The sequence below is a fragment of the Oncorhynchus kisutch genome, linkage group LG18 (assembly GCF_002021735.2).
Source record: "Oncorhynchus kisutch isolate 150728-3 linkage group LG18, Okis_V2, whole genome shotgun sequence".
Lineage (NCBI taxonomy): Eukaryota > Metazoa > Chordata > Actinopteri > Salmoniformes > Salmonidae > Oncorhynchus > Oncorhynchus kisutch.
In genome coordinates this window covers 24141797-24163838 of record NC_034191.2, presented here as the reverse complement: position 1 = coordinate 24163838, position 22042 = coordinate 24141797, and the positions used below count along the sequence as shown (strand labels likewise).

The window sequence follows — 22042 nt, the reverse complement described above, 5'->3', positions numbered from 1 at the left end:
CAGCGTGTTAGAAATTCGAGGGCCGATTTTTTTTGACCCAGTTCGCCCCTGGCTACAGTAGTATACTGACTTTTTGTATTGTGAATTTTGTAAGCATCGGCTGAGGTGTGGAAAGCAGCTCTTGTGCTTTGCTCTGTGAAAGGACATGTTCAGTAGGTGGGTGAATTAGCTGCTAGGCATTGTGCTACGAAAGTGAACTCAATCTCCAGCTAAATTGCTCTTAATTCAATGTGGCCTTTTCATTCGCAGAGTGCTGATACATTTACCATTTAGCACTGGCAGTGCTATAGATTTAAGTTTGGCTTATGGGGGTTGTGACACCATCCAGTGTTGACCATAGACTGCAGTGTGGGGGAGGTAGGCCAGTCGGGGAGGGATGCAGAGGCAAGAGGCCATTTCACATCTGCACGTAGTTTGGTCTCTCATTTACTACATCCTGGCTTCGCAGCTGGGAGGCTTGTCTGTGGCTTTAATGATGCTCCCCTTGTGTAATCCTCCTCTGCGTTCCGACATGGTGGAAGCAAGAGATGGAAGGAATTATGGACAGAAAGAGAAAAAGCAAGATAGAGAAATAGAAAGAAAGCTAGGGTTGGCAGGTCGCCTAGTGGTTAGAGTGTTGGGCCAGTAACAGAAAGGTATGCTAGATCAAATCCCCTAGCTGACAAGGTAAAAAATCTGCCGTTATACCCCTGAACAAGGCAGTTAACCCACTGTTCCTAGGCCGTCATTGTAAATAAGACTTTGTTCTTAACTGACTTGCCTAGTTAAATAAAGGTAATTTAAAAAATAAATTGGAAGACCAAGGCACTGCTAGCAGATGAGGTCCCCAGAACAAAGACAGAGTGGTGTAGAGGGAGCATGTCTGTCCTCGGGGCTGAGAGTGGCAGTGGAGTCCAATGTTTCATCAGAGGTCTTCACTCCTATACCACACACCACAATAGCATGATGGACTGGATGGGTAGCTGTGATGCTAACTGTCTCTCTTTTAGAATAATTTAAAAAGTTCATCTTGGAGTTGAACTTCCTACGTGAAACTCTCTTGTGGTTCACATCCAGTTTTTCATCGTGTCCCTCACCTGGGAGGTGAAGCTAAAGTAGACAAGTCCCTATCTCACCAGCAGGCTTTCATAGTCATCCCCTACGACAAGACACAGGCCAGCATCACTCATCTCTCCACAGCTCTAGCTGTCATACAGGCCATATGTCGGAGTTGTCCTGTCATGTTGCGTTCACTGAACTTTAAGATGTCTTGACCTGCTTTACGTTGCCTGAGGCGGGGGGATGGGAGAACACTGGTGCGCCAGGGCCCCTGGGAACAGGTATAAGTGCATATCTGATGTACCGTCATGTTAATACTTTTATGTTTGTATTTATTTCTTTATTTTTTTCCTCGTGACACACTACCCCAGCATGCACTGATTCAATTTCCCAGCTCTCACTCAGCCCGTTTGACTTAATCAGTCTGACAGAGTCTGTGTGCCTGGGGAAAGTCTCTCTCTGCAGTCCCTTTTCTCCTCGACATTACGCTCCCCGTGACAAACGCACTCAGGCACCTTTCGCAGTGCAACGCTTGTACAAAGCCTTTGCGGTTCCATCAAACACACACACACACACAAATGTATGTGCACAGCAGACATCCTTCTCCGTCTGTTCCTGTCCTGCTTTCACTTAACGTGCTTACGAAACAGCTTGCATGCACAAACTGTGCACTAGCAATCTTTTGTGGAATGCAGCTATTCAACCATTTGTTATTAGGTGACACTCAAATTAATTACGGCTGTGTCCTATGGAGCCTGACCTCTGTTACATCAGTCCTTTTCAGACTCGTAATGAAAGCAGCAGGATAGAGAGCAGTGTTGGTTAACCTTAGACCAGAGCTGCACAGTCTGGCTAAGAAAGTGAACTGGAGAAAACTTCAGTGGACCGTGAGAGGCTTCCCACAGGGTCAGTTCCTCAGCAATTGAATTTGGTAACACAACATTGCCCCCGTGGCATCTTCAGACCTTGCAAAACTTACTGAGAAACTGAACAACACTAACACTTTCCTTGGCCCTTTAAGAACAACCGGTTTCTGCTTCTTCCTCTTTTGGCCTCTTTGTTTTTTTCGTCTTCCACCTGCCTGACCTGATCAAACTTCACAATCCCTGGCATTAAAAGTCTGGTTATTCTCTGTAAGAGCATGGGCACATGTTGATTGAAAGCAGAAGGTGAAGGTCTCAAACTTTAAATATGATGGCTGAGGTCAATAGAGGTTATTTGAAATTCTTTGAATCGGTTTCACCTGACTTGTTCTCATCTCAGCTCAGCCATTTGACCTCTATCTCCACTCTGAGCTGGTCTGAAATCTCTGATACATCTTCATTAGGCTTCGCCCCAAGCCTTTTCCTATTAAATTAGATGAAACAACACTCACACCTGTCAGTTCATATTCTTGAAGATGGAGCAATTTGCGCTTTTCTTGACTCCTCTAGATCTCATACTATCTTTTGAAGAAACATTCTTCTCTTCACCCTCCTTCACACCCCACTCCCTCTTCCTCACACAAACATCTCTCTCTCTCTCTGAGAAGTTGAGGAGAGGGGTGGGGTGTTCTATTTTGGCTCCCCCTTGACCTGTCTGTCTGGCAGGGGTCTCTAGGTGGCTGGTTATCATGCTGATTGCACCTGACAAACTCTTCCCCAGACGTAACATTTCTCCTTGCCTCTCCATCTCTCAATGCTCCCTTCCGCATGTCTAAGCATTCTAATGACATATGCTCGCAGGCTTTCTCCAGCCGAGCTGTATTAGTGGAGCGTGGCTTCCTCAGAGAAACATGGTGCGTGTGTGTGTGTGATGGAGGGAGAAGAAGGGAAGATGGAGGAGGGGATGGAGGGATGGGGATTTGAGGTGGTGATGCTGTTAGATAACAAGAAGGGGGGCATTTTTTGGTCTGCGGAGGGATTTTCTTTCTTTCTCCATTTTCATTATAAATAATGATGGAAATGAAAACATATTTTCCTTTCTCAAAGTGGCAATTTGCCTTTGTAATGATCAAGTCTGAGCCTTCATCTTTTTCATCCTCTCTGCCCTCCTTTCCTCTCATTCCTGGGCTGATAATTTCCACTTTATTTCCATTACGCTGTTTGTTCACAGCGGTCTGTCGCTGTAATTGATTAGAGCTGTCGGTCTAACTGATGAGGCACGGCATCTCAGTCAGGCAAACAGCCCCCATCCCCCCACCCTCTTCCATTGAAAGCTGCTCTACTTTTAGAGATGGGGGGGCTATTACAATGACGACATAGAACCCCTCCCAGCAGTGATAGAGTTCGGTGACACTGTGGCCTGTTGGATACATGCAGCCCTCAACCCATGGGAGCCCAGGTTGAAATCTGGTTCATGTCTCGATGGGGGCCACCACAGCTCCCGCTCCATCATTAATTCAGGGATAACAGATAACAGCCCACTCTCTCCCTCTTTCTGTGTGTGTGTGTGTGTGTGTGTTATGGTAGGGGAAAGATATTATGTTTAACCAGCTCTAATCCATGTTGAACTGTCACATGACACACTAGCCCCAAGAAATCCCGTTTGTGAAACTTTGGTTTAAGACCCTCCTCATTTCACAACAATACAGAGAGAGATCAAGTGCATGTATGGCTGTATGTCTCCTATACCCTTTGCCTGTTACCTGCTGTGGCTGACGAAATCAGAGTATCAGTTACATGTTCCAACTCATCATCCCACCTCATTAACTGTGGAAAGCATCAGGGTGCCTTTCCAGTTTTGTAACTGGTCAGTTCGCTTTGCACCCTAATTGGACTCAAGCCTTTTGATGGGGTCTGGTTTCTCCCTTTCTTCATCTTGCTTTAAAGAGAGGGGTCAGAATAAATGTGTGGAGAAACTATGAAGTAGATGCCATTTCCTGAGGACAGGCAAATAAAGAGACCCCTGATCTACTACCCCTGGACACTGATCTCTGATCTCCTACCCCTGGACACTGATCTCTGATCTCCTACCCCTGGATACTGATCTCTGATCTACTAATCCTGGACACTGATCTCTGATCTCCTACCCCTGGATACGAATCTCTGATCTCCTACCCCTGGATACTGATCTCTGATCTCCTACCCCTGGATACTGATCTCCTACCCCTGGACACTGATCTCTGATATCTCCTACCCCTGGATACTGATCTCTGATCTCCTACCCCTGGATACTGATCTCTGATCTCCTACCCCTGGATACTGATCTCTGATCTCCTAACCCTGGATACTGATCTCTGATCTCCTAACCCTGGACACTGATCTCCTACATCTCCTACCCCTGGATACTGATCTTTGTCTGTGTTAATCTCTTTCTGTATCAGACATCTGCTGGTTTTAACATGCAATACATTTGTTTGGCAGCCTTCAAAGAGGCACTGAAAGTCATTTGTGTTTTTGGGTTGTTCATTCCACATTTTTCTCCCAATATGGAGGTGATCAAGAGATGCACAGCAGAGAAGAAGCAATGATCTCTGCTTTTGGGAGAACAACTACATAACATACCACACCGATGCCAGGGCTCACACAGGCACTCCTCATTAGGGTTGTTCTGGTACTTTGGCTCACGCAAACAAAGTATGTTTTCAGTAGGGAATTCTGTATGAATAAGCACGCTATGAATACCTACGGTTCCATTCAAATAACAGAAAGGATTTGGAATTGAAACGATCCTAGGCAATAGACTTCCATGGGAGAAGAGAAAAGAGGGATACAAGATGATATTTGGCAGTTAGAGAGCAGCAGCACAGGAGGAGTGACGGCAGACTCCAAGCCATTAACTCCCCACTCTGTGTGGAACAGGCCCATCTGGAAGAGACTCTCTGGACTGCTGGACATCCAACTTTTCCCGCCGCAAATCTCCTCCACAGCGCTGTGTCTCCCTTAATCCAAATGAGTCCGTCAAACTAGCCCGAGTTTCTCCGGCTGCAGCCTGGCAAAGTGCCTTTTAATGAAAGGCTGTTAATAATTCAATCTGGTCCCCATGAATACAAAGACTTGGAGAAGTTTAAGGACATTCGGAGGAGGTGAGTGGGGATTGATGACACCTCTGAACATCTCACAGTGCACTGCCATGATGAACTTTAGATGCATTTTGCATTTTTTATGTCCTGCAGTACTATTGTCACACAGCATTGACCTGGAGGCATGCACCATCCTGCACCACTATTCAAAAGTCATACAAGGGTATTTCAAAACCCATTCCACTGGGCACAGACATCAGTTCAACATCTAGTTTTGATTTACATTTGGATGTGTGGTCAATTAGCTTGAATTCAATGTGAAATCTACAAAACATTTCACCATCTCTTTGGGTTTAAGTTGGGTGAAAGAAATATAAAATTCCCTTGATGACTTTTTTCAAGTCCAATCAATTTCCAAGTTGATTCAACGTCATCACATAGATTTTTTGTTGTTGTTGCAATTACATGGAAAAAACTTTGATTCAACCAGTTTTTGCCCAGTGGGGTTGTTCTTTTCTTGCTCCAAAACTACTCCAATATCACAGAAACCCAATGTGAGAGGCCTTTTAAACCTCAAAAGTCAAGCTGCTATGAGTCAGATACACAAACAATGTGTTTTAATACAATTAGAATCCAATGAAAGAGGAGAATAATCTCATTTGCGCTCAGTCACACAAAAACACACATGCACATCCCTAGCCCGGATTAGGACTGCAAGCTTCAGATACGTTTAACTTGTGACAACAATCCCCCCCTTCCCTTTGAGTTTTTTCGTTCCCTCTTCCAAGCAGGAGATAGCGTTGTTTACCTTGGGAGGTATTGTATTCTGATGTTCTTAATCAGACAACAGTTAGATAACATAGACTTCAGAAGGGAGAGAAATCCCCAGTTGACTTACCTAAATACCTCCAAACGTTACTTTGCTGCTTACCGGGAAAGCTAAGATGCCTCTTTCTTGTTATTCATGTTATTTTTTTATATATTTTTTACCTAGCAGCTTTCTGTGAGCATCAACAGCGCAGTACACCCTCCCTGAGAGTGATCCTCTCAGACACACTGCTTTGTCAAACTATAGTACAAATATGTACTTCCACCTCACACACATCTGAGAAAAACATCTCCATTATATGACTTTTAAAATGACTTGGACATATCGAAGCTAAGATAGCCCTCAAATTGCAGCAACATACCAGGGTTCTAGCTGTGCCCTTCTGAGCGAAGGCAACACCTGTTCTGATGATCACACCACAGGCCAACCAAAGGTCTTGCAATTTGATGGTCCATTTCAGAAGAGCTATTCCCTGCTGTTGGAAAGCGAGCCCTTCCTGTTTTTTTCAGAAGAATAAGTGTTGACCATACAGTTGTTGCCTGTACGCCAATCTATCTGGCCCATTGTTATATGTATAACGGGTACCATCCACTCATCCATCATTGCATGACTCTGTGGTAACATTATCACTTTAGATAAGGCTACAATAAACTGCACTCTGCTTTTAAGGATCTCTATTCCTCTAATCTAATCTCTGACATGGAGTCTGTTTATCATTGGACTGCCGGAGAATCCTCTGTGTCCCTCCACTTCCCCTTACACAGGAAATAATGGACGACCCTTCTACCTACCGACGCTCAGGTCTTCTTCCTTCACTGTCTGTTTGATCTCTCTCAGTGTAAGAGCCAGGGCAGTTTTGATGCATTATGATTTAAATCAGGGTTAAGGGGAGTCTCCTGGCCAGGTATTGTTGGCCAGAGAAAGCGCTGCAATTTAGCATTGGGTGCTGGCCAAGGGAGAGTGGCAAACTGCGATGACTCCAGTGTGTGCCTCTGTGATTTGCACTGATGTCCCCCAGGGATTGAGCAATGACCACTGTCAATTCACCAGGGAGGGCTGCCAGATTGAAACCCCCGCCAACAGATTTGAAAGGATAGCAAGAAATGTAACCGCCCGATCGTGCATTAGTATTTTTCATCGCCTGGACCTTATTCAATTAAAAAAAGATCTCCTCAATATTAATTTGCACTTGAACTTCAGCTCTAAAAGAAAAAGAGAGCATTGTGAGAAGTGCCCGTGAAGCCCCAAATCATGAAATAAAAATAAAAGATGAACTCAAATTAATTACAGTTTCATTTACAAAGTTTACACTTTTACAATGTTTCATTCAATGTTTACACTTACTTATTTCTGAAACCCATTTGAATTGGCATGACGATAAACTAAGGAGTCAGAGGAAGATGATGAGAGACAAATCATATAAAGTAGAGAGAGGGTGGGGCTGAGGCCCTGCACTGAGACATGATATCTGTGGATTACTTACAGCTGATCCTGAATCTGAAAACCAGTTATTGCTGCATGTAAAAATAAACCTGTTTGTTCCATGTGGAGAGGACTCAGTGAATACAATCTGCTATTTATCAGACACATCAGAGAGACTCTCAATCAATATGGGACCTTGAAAATATTTATGTTTAGGTTGAGATGGATACAAACTTGGATATATACTTCAGATGATCAGCCCCCAACCAATCCAACATTCTGCCTGAGTTGAGGCTACAACTCAAGCAGCAGTGGTCTGCTCAGTAGCGCCCTCCGAAGGACAGATTGTGAAATGGAGGTATCAGTGTTGGCAGATTGCTCTTTGGTACCTCAGGGAGAGGACTGATGAGGATATAAGAACGAGGCAGGAGGGAGTGGGATGGTAAACAACTCCATAATGACACAGAGACAGGCCTAACATTAGAGGCATATCTGTGGGCCAATGGTATTTTTCTGTCTAAGCACCAACCAAGAGCTCCATCTCATCGATGGGGCTGCAGTGGAGCAGGGTGAGAGCTTCAAGTTCCTTGGTGTCCACATCACCAACAAATGAACATGGTCCAAGCACAACATGCCAGTCGTGAAGCAGGCATGACAAAACCAATTCCCCCTCAGGAGACTGAAAAGATTTGGCATAGGTCCTCAGATTGTCAAAAGGTTCTATAGCTGCTCCATCGAGAGCTGATTGCATCACTGCCTGGTCTTAATGATCGGCTATGAAAAGCCAACTGACATCTACTCCTGAGGTGCTGACTTGCTGCACCCTCGACAACTACTGTGATTATTATTATTTGACCATGCTGGTCATTTATGAACATTTGAACATCTTGGCCATGTTCTGTTATAATCTCCACCCGGCACAGCCAGAAGTGGATTGGCCACCCCTCATAGCCTGGTTCCTCTCTATGTTTCTTCCTAGGTTTTGGCCTTTCTAGGGAGTTTTTCTGCGCCACCGTGCTTCTACACCTGCATTGCTTGCTGTTTGGGGTTTTAGGCTGGGTTTCTGTACAGCACTTTGAGATATCAGCTGATGTATGACGGGCTATATAAATACATTTGATTTGATTTGATTTGGTATGGAAACTGCTCGGCCACAGACTGCAAGGCACTGTAGAGGGTAGTGCGAACGGCCCAGTACATCGCCTGGGCCAAGCTTCCTGCCATCCAGGACCTCTATACCAGGCGGTGTCAGGGGAAGGCCCTAAAAATTGTCAAAGACTCCAGCCACCCTAGTCACAGACTGTTCTCTCTGCTACCACATGGCAAGCAGTACCGGAGAACAAATTCTAGGTCCAAGAGGCTTCTAAACAGCTTCTACCCCCAAGCCTAGTTTCTTCGACCTGTAATATCACTTTTTGAAGTTTTCTTTCGACGTTCGGATGGACCTGCACGAGCGTTTGGATTTGTGTACTAAACGTGCTAACAAAAGTAATTACTTGGACATAAATAATGGGCATTATCGAACAAATCAAGCATTTATTGTGGAACTACGATTCCTGGGAGTGCATTCTGATGAAGATCGTCAAAGGTAAGGGAATATTTATAATGTGATTTCTGATTTTTATTTATTTTCTGAGCGCCGTCTCAGATTATTGCATGGTTTGCTTTTTCCGTAAAGTTTTTTAAAATCTGACACTATATCTAATCTGAGGTATATCTATATTTCCATGTCGAACAATTGTATTTATTGACATTTATAATGATTATTTCTGTAAAATGATGTGGCTTTCTGCAATATCACCGAATGTTTTTGGAACTAGTGAACGTAACACGCCAATGTATACAGAGATTTTTTTTATATAAATATGAACTTTATCAAACAAAACATACATGTATTGTGTAACATGAAGTCCTATGAGTGTGATCTGATGAAGATCGCCAAAGGTTAGTGATTCATTTTTATCTCTATTTGTGCTTTTTGTGACTCCGCTCTTTGGCTGGAAAAATTGCAGACTTTTTCTGTGAGTTGGTGGTGACCTAACCTAATCGTTTGCGGTGCTATCGCTCTAAAGCCTATTTGAAATCGGACACTGTGGTGGGTTTAACAACAAGATTACCTTTAAAACGGTATAAGATTCAGGTATGTTTGAGGAATTTGAATTATGAGATTTCTGTTGTTTTGAATTTGGCACACTGCACTTCACTGGCTGTTGTCATATATAGCCTGTCTTTTTACTGTTGTTTTATTTCTTTACTTCCCTATTGTTCACCTAATACCTGTTTTGCACTATTGGTTAGAGCCTGTAAGTAAGCATTTCACTGTAAGGTCTACACCTGTTGTATTCGGCGCACGTGACAAATAAACGTTGATTTGATTTGGGATCGTCTCAGACCAACCAACTGGACATCTGATGAAACAGAGGATTATTTCTGTCTTTAAAACTTCTTGCGACTCCAAACCCGTATCCGGGAGCGTAATCATAGCCTCAAGCTCATTACCATAACGCAACGTTTCCTATTCATGAAAATCGCAAATGAATTGAAGTAAATATATTAAACACAAGCTTAGCCTTTTGTTAACAACACTGTCATCTCAGATTTTCTAAATATGCTTTTCAACCAAAGCTACACAAGCATTTGTGTAAGAGTATTGATAGCCTAGCATAGCATTAAGCCTAGCATTTAGCAGGCAACATTCACAAAAACAAGAAAAGCATTCAAATAAAATCGTTTACCTTTGAAGAACTTCGGATGTTTTCAATGACGAGACTCTCAGTTAGATAGCAAATTTTCATTTTTCCCAAAAGATTATTTGTGTAATAGAAATAGCTCCGTTTTGTTAATCACGTTTGGCTAAGAAAAAAAAAACGAAAATGCAGTCACTACATAGCCAAACTTTTTTCCAAATTAGCTCCATAATATCGACAGAAACATGTCAAACGTTGTTTAGAATCAATCCTCAAGGTGTTTTTCACAATTCTATTCGATGAAAAATCATTCGTGGCAGTTGGTTTCTCATCAGAGGCAAACGGAAAAATACTGCAGCTGGAGATTACGCAATAATTGCGACGGAGGAGACCAAGCGACCACCTGGTAGATTTAGTCTCTTATGGTCAATCTTCCAATGATATGCCTACAAATACGTCACAATGCTGCAGACACCTTGGGGAAAACGTGGAAAACGTAAGCTGACTCCTAGCTCCTCCACAGCCATATAAGGAGTCATTGCCATGAGGCGGTTTCAAAAAATGCGTCACATCCTGATTGGATTTTTTTTTTCTTCTGTAACATTAGTTCTGTGGCACTCACAGACAATATCTTTGCAGTTTTGGAAACGTCAGTGTTTTCTTTCCAAAGCTGTCAATTATATGCATAGTCGAGCATCTATTCGTGACAAAATATCTTGTTTAAAATGGGAACGTTTTTCATCCAAAAATTTAAATAGCGCCCCCTAGTTATAAAAGGTTAATAAAGCCCTTTGTGAGGAAAAACTGGCTCCCCAGTGGGTGGACCTGGCTCCCAAGTGGGTGAGCCTATGGCTGCGCCCCTGCCCAGTCAAGTGAAATCCATAGATAATGAATTTATTTTAATTGATTGATTTCCTTATATGAACTGTAAATCAGTAAAATCTGTGAAATTGTTGCATGTTGCGCTTCTCGATCCCGATAAAGGGATTGCAGCCCTAAGAAGTTTAATGTGTTTGGAATCCAGGAAGAGTAGCTGCTGCCTTGACAGCAGCTAATGGGGATCCATGGAAAGCCTGGGGCGGCAGGTAAACTAGTGGCTAGCGTGGTGCACTAGTAACCGAAAGGTTGCAAGATCGAATCCCTGAGCTGAGAAGGTAAAAATCTGTCATTCTGTCCCTAAACAAGTCAGTTAACCCACTGTTTCCAGGCCGTCATTGAAAGTAAGAATTTGCTCTTCACTGACTTGCCTAGTTAAATAAAGGTAATATATATATATATATATATTTTTTAAATGGGGATCCAGAGTAAATACAAATACACATACAAAAGGCTAATTTGCATGTATACTGAACAAAACCAGAAACGCAACATGCAACAATTAGTTAAAGTGACTATGCATATATAGTTAAAGTGACTATGCATACTGTATATGATAAACAGAGAATAGCAGCAGTGTAAAAAGAGGGGTTGGGGGGGCACACAATGCAAATTGTCCGGGTAGCCATTTGATTACCTGTTAAGGAGTCTTACCGCTTGCCATGCGGTAGTAGAGAGAACAGTCTATGACTGGGGAGGCTGGGGTCTGACAATTCTTAGGGCCTTCCTCTGACACCACCTGGTGTAGAGGTCCTGAATGGAAGGCAGCTTAGCCCCAGTGATGTACTGGGCTGTACGCACTACCCTCTGTAGTGCCTTGCGGTCAGAGGCCGAACAATTGCCGTACCAGGCAGTGATGCAGCCAGTCAGGATTCTATCGATGTTGCAGGTGAAGAAGTGGGATGTGGAGGTTCTGGGCTGGCGTGGTTACACGTGGTCTGCGGTTGTGAGGCCGGTTGGACGTATTGTCAAGTTCTCTAAAACGACGTTTGAGGTAGCTTATGGTTGAGAAATTAACATTAAATTGTATGCCAATGAAACGGTATAGCTTCCGTCCCTCTCCTCGCCCCTACCTGGGCTCGAACTAGGGACCCTCTGAACACATCAAAGCTGCCTCCCACGAAGCATCGTTGCCCATCGCTCCACAAAAGCCACGGCAAGGGGAACAACTGCTTCAAGGTCTCAGAGTGATTTACATCACCGATTGAAACGCTATTAGCGCACACCCTACTAACAAGCTAGAAATTTCACATCGGTTACACTCACCCCCCTTTTGACCTCCTCCTTCTCTGCAGCAACCAGTGATCCGGGTCAACAGCATCAATGTAACAGTATAGCTTCCGTCCCTCTCCTCACCCCTACCTGGGCTCGAACCAGGGTCCCTCTGCACACATCGACAACAGCCACCATCGAAGGATTGTTACCCATCGCTTCACAAAGCCGCGGCCCTTGCAGAGCAAGAGGAATAACTACTTCAAGGTCTCAGAGCGAGTGACGTCACCGATTGAAATGCTATTAGCGCGCACCCTGCTAACTAGCTAGCCATTTCACATCGGTTACACTAACAGCTCTGGTGGACATTCCAGCAGTCAGCATGCCAATTACAAGCGCCGTCAAAACTTGAGACATCTGTGGCATTGTGTTGTGTGACAAAAATGAACATTTTAGAGTGGCCTATTATAGTCCCCAGCGCAAGGTGCACCTGTGAAATCATGCGGTTTAATCAGCTTCTTGATATGCCATAACTGTCAGGTGAATGGATTATCTTGGCAAAGGAGACATGCTCACTAACAGGGATGTAAACAAATGTGTGCACAAATATAAGCTTTTTGTGTGTATGGAAAATGTCTGGGATCTCTTATTTCAGCGCATAAAACATGGGACCAGCACTTTACATGTTGTGTTTATATTTTTGTTCAGTATATATTGCCGCACAAGGCCTGCTGACATAATTGGCGTTGCACAGCAGTACCCCCGCAACTCTGACACACATACACACACATTCATTTCGATATGCACAGAACAAGCACACACAGCTAGCTGGCATCGGCCAATTTAAAACTATTTCCATCTCTGGTAAGAAACATTGGCATGAGAGAGGGAGAACAGAGAGAGAGAAATGGAAGGAGGGAGTGAGGGAGGTAGAGACAGCCGAGTTCATCCAGGTGTAATATTGGTCTGTCCCAGAAACTTCCTGCAAAACACTTTGAAGCTGTTATCAGATCAGAAACCCAATTCCTCAAGTGCCTCCTGTGCCAAAACACCAAATGCATCTTCCATCCTCCCTCCAACACGGCCTGTAACAATCCTGTCAATGCATTTACTTGGTGGTTTACTCACAAATGCTTCAGCCGCTTCCAGGATACACAACATTATATCGGCAGCAGTAGGCAGCGAAGAGGATGGCATGCGATTTACCCAAGGTAATAACTCCAGATTCGCACTGATAACAATATCAATGCCGGGAGCAACGTTTTTTCCACTCTGCAAGAGCAATGGGCAGCAAAAAGAGCCAGAGATGGGAAAACACATGTGGATTGTTATTTTGAGGCAAAGTCAGGAGTTCTCAAGAACATAATAGACAACCATAACACATTAGAATCATCATTATTAAACTCTCCAAAGTGGATTGAATTGCTAACATAATTTGCTCCTCTATTTTGGCACTAATGGAACTGTTACGTGCCATTTATAAATCAAGAGAAACAATGCTCTGTTTCCAAACATGTGTAACAGTATAACTTTAGACCATCCCCTCGCCCATACCCAGGCGCGAACCATGGACCCTCTGCACACATCAACAACAGTCACCCATGAAGCATCGTTACCCATCACTCCACAAAAGCCGTGGCCCTTGCAGAGCAAGGGGAACTACTACTTCAAGGTCTCAGAGCAAGTGACGTCACCGATTGAAACGCTATTTAGCACGCACCGCTAACTAAGCTAGCCGTTTCACATCCGTTACACATGCAGTGTATAGCCTCATGCTGATCATATCTGCATACATTTTCGATACAACACTATATAACTGAAAAAATGATCTCTTTACTAAAGAGGAGGAAATTTAATTAACTGATGAGCAAGCTACACTCATTGCTTCCACTCTACTACCCCCTTCCCAACCTTTTCTCTGCCAAGCTACCCCCTACACAGGAACAAGGAGGTAGGCACAGGGTTTTGACCAGCTGTGCCATGCTGACGCTGCCGGAACAGAAGCGCGGTATACGACCCGCCTTACCCCGGCTCTGTTGATCTCCCTTGCCAAGCCACTGCGCACGGCTCCCACTGAGACAGAATAACATTGCCTGTTGTTTCCTGTGCATTAGGCTGCAATTTAGAAACCATTAATCCCCTCTTTAATCTGTCAAAAATTCCCGACTGTGCTCAGAGAAGGCAGCTGCCTCCCAGTGTGCCCGTCTTCCCCCTTCTGCTATCTCCCCGTATCCTGACACTCTTTATGAGAGACAGACAGGCCACGTATGGTGATGCGCCACGTATTCAAAGAAAGAGGGGGAATAGGGAAAGGGTGGGACTGAGGAGTGCAGGTGGGTGCTAACCCTCACTCCACAGGTGACCTCATGAACACAAAAGCATCTGGTTGAATTACTTAACATTTCGCCCAGCAGACATGTAATCCGGGATAATGCCCTTTTGCCGAGTGCGCTCCAATCTGGATAAATTCATACCCTCGGAATGAGATCCAAGATGAGTGAGATCCAAGATCCAAGCGAAAAGTCTCAGCAAGGGAGAGAAGGCGTGGCTGGGGGTTGGAGGGATATTGGAGTATGTAATACCGAATGGTACGGAGGGGGTCTTTGGAGTATACTTGGGAACAGTGATGCCATTGGAGAATTGTAATCAACTCCAGTAAACACAGTTTTATTTGTGTTGACTGCTTAAGATGATCATTGTCTGATTTGCAAGAATAGTTTCCAAACGAATGATTTTCCTTTCCTCCCTGACCGGAATCCGACTTGAAGAGATTCCATCCATTTAATCGGATTAAGCAGACAGATAAAATATGAAGAGAATAGAGAACATTGCATGTCTTTGAAATGATCTCTTACTTATGCTTGTTTGGCGTCTGCTAAAGGCCCATGATGCAAGCATCAAGATACACGATGCATAACAATGAATTACAAAGACAACAGCTGATTAAAATGCAATAGCTTTAATTACACGGTAACTCAATGATCTAATTACTCTAAACGAATTGTAACAAAAGCCATAACCTATTATCAATCATCAAAAACATTGCCAGCTACTCTGAAGGCAAAAACCTACTAAACAATGTCTATTCACTCAACATAAACCTGTAACCTTATCTAATATTATTGTAAATAACTTTCTATAGAATGACCCCTTTTGAAGGCCTATCCATTGCTTACCACTGGGACTGAGAGCCAAAGCTTTCTAGACACAGCTCCTGATTATTTATTCATGTGTTTACTACCAGAAATATCCATTGGGAAACGTCAGCCTGGATTGGATTAGGCTTAATCTATTATGACAGAAAAATCAGCAGGGGTCATGGAGCGTCTGAGGTGACTTATATCGCTAGCCTTGATGATACACAAAGCACAAACAAGGAAACAAAGGTTTCGTCACATCCCATCACATCCCAATGGAGGTCATGGCCCTGTCCGGGGGTGTCCTCGGATGGGTCCACAGTGTCTCCTGACCCCTCCTGTCTCAGCCTCCAGTATTTATGCTGCAGTAGTTTATGTGTCGTCGGGCTAGGGTCAGTTTGTTATATCTGGAGTACTTCTCCTGTCCTATTCGGTGTCCTGTGTGAATCTAAGTGTGCATTCTCTAATTCTCTCCTTCTCTCTTTCTTTCTCTCTCTCGGAGGACCTGAGCCCTAGGACCATGCCCCAGGATTACCTGACATGATGACTCCTTGCTGTCCCCAGTCCACCTGGCCGTGCTGCTGCTCCAGTTTCAACTGTTCTGCCTTCTTATTATTCGAACATGCTGGTCATTTATGAACATTTGAACATCTTGGCCATGTTCTGTTATAATCTCCACCCGGCACAGCCAGAAGAGGACTGGCCACCCCACATTTGCTCTCTCTAATTCTCTCTTTTTTTCTCTCTCTCGGAGGACCTGAGTCCTAGGACCATGCCCCAGGACTACCTGACATGATGACTCCTTGCTGTCCCCAGTCCATCTGACCGTGCTGCTGCTCCAGTTTCAACTGTTCTGCCTTATTATGATACGACCATGCTGGTCATTTATGAACATTTGAACATCTTGGCCATGTTCTGTTATAATCTCCACCCGGCACAGCCAGAAGAGGACTGGCCACCCCACATAGCCTGGTTCCTCTCTAGGTTTCTTCCTAGGTTTTGGCCTTTCTAGGGAGTTTTTCCTAGCCACTGTGCTTCTACACCTGCATTGCTTGCTGTTTGGGGTTTTAGGCTGGGTTTCTGTACAGCACTTTGAGATATCAGCTGATGTACGAAGGGCTATATAAATAAATTTGATTTGATCGATATCAATCTTCCGTGGAGACGTGGCCCGGCTAGAGTTACGTTCCTACAGCATGTGTCATCATTGAGGGGTGAAGAGTTAAGATAGAAGACACATTATGTGCCCTTCCTCTATCTCCTTAGCCATCATGTTGACAACAGAAACAGGAAGATAGACCACAGCAGATACTGTGTGAGAAAGTCTGTATGATGACTAAAGTAGAGTGTTGAAAAAAAAAGTAAATTAATTTGTTTTAGCTTGTGGTTGAAATGGCAAAATCTATTAATTACAATTTGATTATTATGTGTCATAATCCATACATTTACAAGGGGTTTAACACATGCATTGCTTGCAAATAACTATTTGGAATGCAGAACGATGCAATAAAATGGAGAAAACATTGACCAATGTCATTTGGGGATGATTGGTATTTTGAAATGTGATGGAGGGTTTTTACTCTTTCAAAGAAGCAAAGAGATTTACTCCAAAATCCCAAAAACCAAACATGACATTGTGTTGACATTTAATTATGAAGCTATTAGGAATTTGGTATCAAAGCTTGTGTTCCGTGAAAAGCGGGTTTAGGTTCAGAATAGGCAGACAGTTAATAGACAGCAGTAAATTAAATCGAGGCTTGTGGGGTGCTAAGACCTTCTTTCCAGGGTTAAGAAACAGCTTAGTGTCATGGCAGGGTGGTGACTTAGCACTAGGAGGTCTAGGAGTGTGCCTGTGAGCTGGAAAAGAGGAAGGAAGCCAAAAGATGGAGAGGGAGAAGGAGAGAGAAAGAGAGAGGAATGGAGTCCAGTGATGTTCTGCACTGCCCCCAGTGTGCAAACCCGAGGCCAGTAGAATGATTAGACGTGCTGCCTATAAGTACCATCCAAGCAACTACTGGACAGTTTGCTTATGATTTTAATAAGGAGGCCAGGGATCTGGGTCTAGTTTGAGAGAGAGAGTCACTCCATATACCTCTGTGTGGTTTTTTGGTTCCAGTCTGCCACAGGGACAGGCACATCCAGTACAAGACTCTATTCTTAAACTGGCTCCCTCCACAGGGACTTTCTGTACTCAGAAATTCCAGCACCATTTCCCTGAAAGCAGAGATGGTGTTCAATCACACGGTACCCCTTATGAGAGCCATGGATAGAGGGAAAGCGAGAGAAAGAGAGAGATAGACGAGGTCTCGGGACAGGTTTTGCCTGCGGTGAGTGCCTTCTTGGGGACATTCTTTCAGGATCCTCCTGGCTCACACCGTGTCATCAGTCAGCACAACTCAGGAACTCTCTCTCTCTCTCTCTCTCTCAAATGGCTCTCTCTAGAAATGTGAGTCTCAGCCACACAATTCCCTCTATCCCTTTTTCATAAAAGATATCGGCTGAAAGTAGCTGGCGATATAAACAGAGTAATAATTTGTAAAACTAGAATTAGCTATAGTAAAGTTAAAGTTGCTGGTAAAATAACTGGTAAAAGGCAAGAAGACAGGTTGTTATCTCCTGTTTACCTGCCAGGGCTTATATTATTTTATATTATGGTAATAACAAACTCAGCTGAATTGCAGAGCAATCTCGCCCCGGTCTGCATTACCTGAGATATGTGCTGGTTGGTTTTTAGTTGTTTTTCCCAAAACTGAAAATATCCCCTATAATGAAGGGAAAAATGATGATGCTGGTAAAATAACTGTGCACACAGAGTAGATGTATCGAGATCTATGCAGCGATGATATTAGAATGTTCAATAGCTGTATATGGTATTTCAGCAGGTAGGCTATCATCATCAGGTAAACTCAGCAAAAAAAGAAACGTCCTTTTTTCAGGACTCTCTCCTTCAAAGATAATTAGTAAAAATCCAAATAACTTCACAGATCTTCATTGTAAAGGGTTTAAACAATGTTTCCTCTGCTGTTTCCCATTCAATGAACCGTAAACAATGAATGAACATGCACCTGTGGAACGGTTGTTAAGACACAAACAGCTTACAGACGGTAGGCAATTAAGGTCACAGTTATGAAAACTTAAGTCACTAAAGAGGCATTTCTACTGACCAAAAGAAAGATGCCCAGTGTCCCTGCTCATCTGCGTGAATGTGCCTTAGGCATGTTGCAAAGAGGCATGAGGACTGCAGATGAGGCCAGGGCAATAAATTGCAATGTCCGCACTGTGAGACACCTAAGCACTACGACAGGACAGACATCTGATCATCCTTGCAGTGGCAGACCACGTGTAACAACACCTGCACAGGATCGGTACATCCGAACATCACACCTGTGGGACAGGTACAGGATGGCAACAAAAACTGCTCGAGTTACACCAGGAACGCACAATCCCTCCATCAGTGCTCAGACGGTCCGCAATAGGCTGAGAGAGGCTGGACTGAGGGCTTGTTGGCCTGTTGTAAGGAAGGTCCTCACCAAACACCAACAACGTCACCTATGGGCACAAACCCACTGTCGCTGGACCACACAGGACTGGCAAAAATGTCTCTTCACTGACGAGTCATGGTTTTGTCTCACCAGGGGTGATGGTCGGATTTGTGTTTATCGTCGAAGGAATGAGCGTTACACCGAGGCCTGTACTCTGGAGCGGGATCGATGTGGAGGTGGGGGGTCCATCATGGTCTTGGGTGGTGTGTCACAGCATCCTCGGACTGAGCTTGTTGTCATTGCAGGCAATCTCAACGCTGTGCGTTACAGGGAAGACATCCTCCTCCCTCATGTGGTACCCTTCCTGCAGGCTCATCCTGACATGACTCTCCAGCATGACAATGCCACCAACCATACTGCTTGTTCTGTGTGTGATTTCCTGCAAGACATTAATGTCAGTGTTCTGCCATGGTCAGCAAAGAGCCCGGAACTCTATCCCATTGAGCATGTCTGGGACCTGTTGGATCAGAGGGTGAGAGCAAGGGCCATTCCCTCAAGAAATGTCCGGGAACTTGCAGGTGCCTTGGTGGAAAAGTGTGGTAATATCTCACAGCAAGAACTGCAAACCTGGTGCAGTCCAAGAGGAGGAGATGCACTGTAGTACTTAATGCAGCTGGTGGCCACACCAGTTACTGACTGTTACTTTGATTTTGACCCCCCCTTTGTTCAGGGACACATTATTCCGTTTCTGTTAGTCACATGTCTGTGAAACTTGTTCAGTTTATGACTCAGTTGTTCAATCTTGTTATGCTCATACAAATATTTACATATCTTAAGATTGCTGAAAATAAATGTAGTTGACAGTGAGAGGACGTTTATTTTTTTGCTGAATTTAGTTTGGCAATTATCAGCTTCTTAGTTTAAAGGAGGAAAGGGGAAAAGCTTGAGGATAGTAATTTGGTTCAATCTGACACAAATTAGAAAGACTCCCCCCCCCCCCCCCCCCAGACACACACACACACACACACACACACACACTGAGAGAGCTGAGGGACAGAACCCTGCTTAGATGCCAACCCAGTGTGAGGGGTCAAACTTTGAAAAGAAGCTGTGACAGCTCCGCTGACCCTGACACCCTCTGGGATTAGCTCCTGCTCCCATTGTGGGTCAGTTACCATGGCCACGGAGGAGCTAACACACTGCACACACACTCTCCCTACTCTGCGTGACCACGGAGGAGCTAACACACTCCCTCTACTCTCTGTCTGGTCTCAGTCCAGCCACATCTCACCCAGACATCACATTGTGACGATCCCAGACTTCTCACATGTTACTGACAGCGAGAGTTACATTGTTTTCCAAAGACAACCACCTGCTGGCAAGAAGGGAAAACAACCCATCCATCCATCTTCATTTCTAACCCACTGTCTAAGATTGAGATCAGCTGCAGACTTGGTCAAGGGGATAGTGTTGTTCAGAGTGCTCTATTCTAAGCACTACATATCTTCCTCTGTGGTCCTGACCAACCCCCCGGTATGTTTCTGGCAAAGAGATTGTCGGGGGTAGAAATAGCTCCGGAAAAGAAAACATTTGCTCTGGCAAAGAGATTGTCATAGTTTCAAAACAATGTGAGTCGTGGGGAGCAAACGCTTCATCGAGCTGGGATGTGAGCACTCAGAGGAGCGTGCCTGTTGACTACATTCAATCTGAAAAGGAGTGTCTAACCTGGCTGACAGGGCACAAGCCATGATGAACTCCTGAGACAGGGCACCACCGTCTACAACTGTTAAAACCTCTAAACACAAGTATTGCATTATTATCCAGCAGTTTCCTCCCCATATAGCACAGTGACAGATCATTGAGGGGATAAGACAAATCTGACTGCATCAGCTCTGACAGCTCACAGCAGAGACTACTTCAAAGAAAATGCTCCCTATTCACATGCAGTCACAAACTAACACAGATAATAACAGAAGGGTACTAGACAGATGCAGTGGATAAGAGGAAAAGAGCCAGTGGACTTACCATGTCCGGAGATCCACAGGAACACAACGACCCAGGGGATCATGGCTGGAGAGGAAGAGGGTGAACCTCTGAAACACAGTGGGCGAGTGTGTGAAATTGAAGTTGACACACACAAACACACACAACAGTGCTCTTCTGTGCAGTTCTGGATGGGTGCTACAGTCCCTCAATGATGTCCCTGCTGTCAGGGATATAGCTTTAACTCTTCTGTCCAGTCTTCCTCCTCTTCTTCTTCTTTTCCTCTTGTTCTTCTCTCTCTCCTTCTCTCTATGTCACTCTTCAGAATTGCCGATGGTCAGCGTTGCTTCTCTCTCCTGTTGATGTGTAGACTCTTTCAGCGTGAGCTTTCTCGCGTTCTCTCGCGCTTATGCTGGCTCGGTCTCACTGATGTTCCATTCTCAATCTCTGAGTGCCTCTACTTGCCTCTCTCTCTCTCTCTCTCTCTCTACCAGTAGAAGCTCCTGGTAAGGCTCCTCCTTCCAGCTCCCTCTCTCCTTCTCCTCTGTCTCTTTCTCGCTGCCTGCCTGTCTGTTTCAGTGCCTGTGTCGGAGCTTGTGCTGCAGCGGGTCCGGCTGGGAGAATCAGCTTGCTCTAATCTCTGAGAACTAGGATCTCTATACGGGAGAATTAACAGAGGACCAGCTTTGGCTGCACTGTGGACAACACAGACGTCCACAAACAAAAGTACAGCTGTCCTCCATGGCTTCCTGCCTAACATGGGACTAGTATTCCACAGTGTCAGAACAGTGTGTTTGCCATATAGAGCAGTGAGGATAAAGTAATCACATACATTAGAATCCAAGACCAATGTCCTATAATATTCATTAGCCTGCAATTTCTATCAGGAGTGAGTTAGATTTGCAGTCCTTCATTGATTGACCTCTAATGTAAAGGCTGTACATCCTTCTAATGCAGTGCTTGCTAACAAGTCTGTTTCACCGTGTAAATATTTAAAGGAGCATTCTTTCTTCAGCTTTTAACTTGCCTGGCTCAACCAGTTTCCTACACCCATTCTCATATTTCTAGAAATAAAAGTGTATGGAAAGCGCTACAGGGCTACTTATAGCTATTAGGTCAATGAAACCATCTTTGTATTTGTATAAATAATTCAGTGATGTTAACATTGTTTTTAACTGGCCTCTTACAAATGAATGTATATGGAAGTGCATGTGTGAATGAGGATATGTATGTGTATGTGCCAATTTGTGTGTTTCTGTATGTGTGATGCTGGGATATTATTTTGGACTGGAAATTACGCAGAAAGATATTCGTTCACAGACTGAGCACACAACATGCTCAAAGTCTGAAAAGACAGAACAAATATAGAATTTCTACCTTCTGTGAGAGAGTTAATTGTAAGCTTTGTTGTAGTTTTCAGCCTTGCGTGTTAG

General features: G+C 44.2%; 1 protein-coding gene across 1 annotated transcript in view; it reads right to left on the bottom strand.

Annotated features, from left to right (window-relative positions):
* LOC109909456 (kin of IRRE-like protein 3) overlaps positions 1 to 21112 on the bottom strand; it is a 201103-nt gene extending 179991 nt beyond the window's left edge. Inside the window, exon 1 of the mRNA XM_031796333.1 lies at positions 20652 to 21112. Within this exon, the coding sequence (XP_031652193.1) occupies positions 20652 to 20694 (43 nt within the window). The 5' untranslated portion in view covers positions 20695 to 21112. The remainder of the gene's footprint in view (positions 1 to 20651) is intronic.
* Between the last annotated feature and the right edge of the window lie 930 nt (positions 21113 to 22042).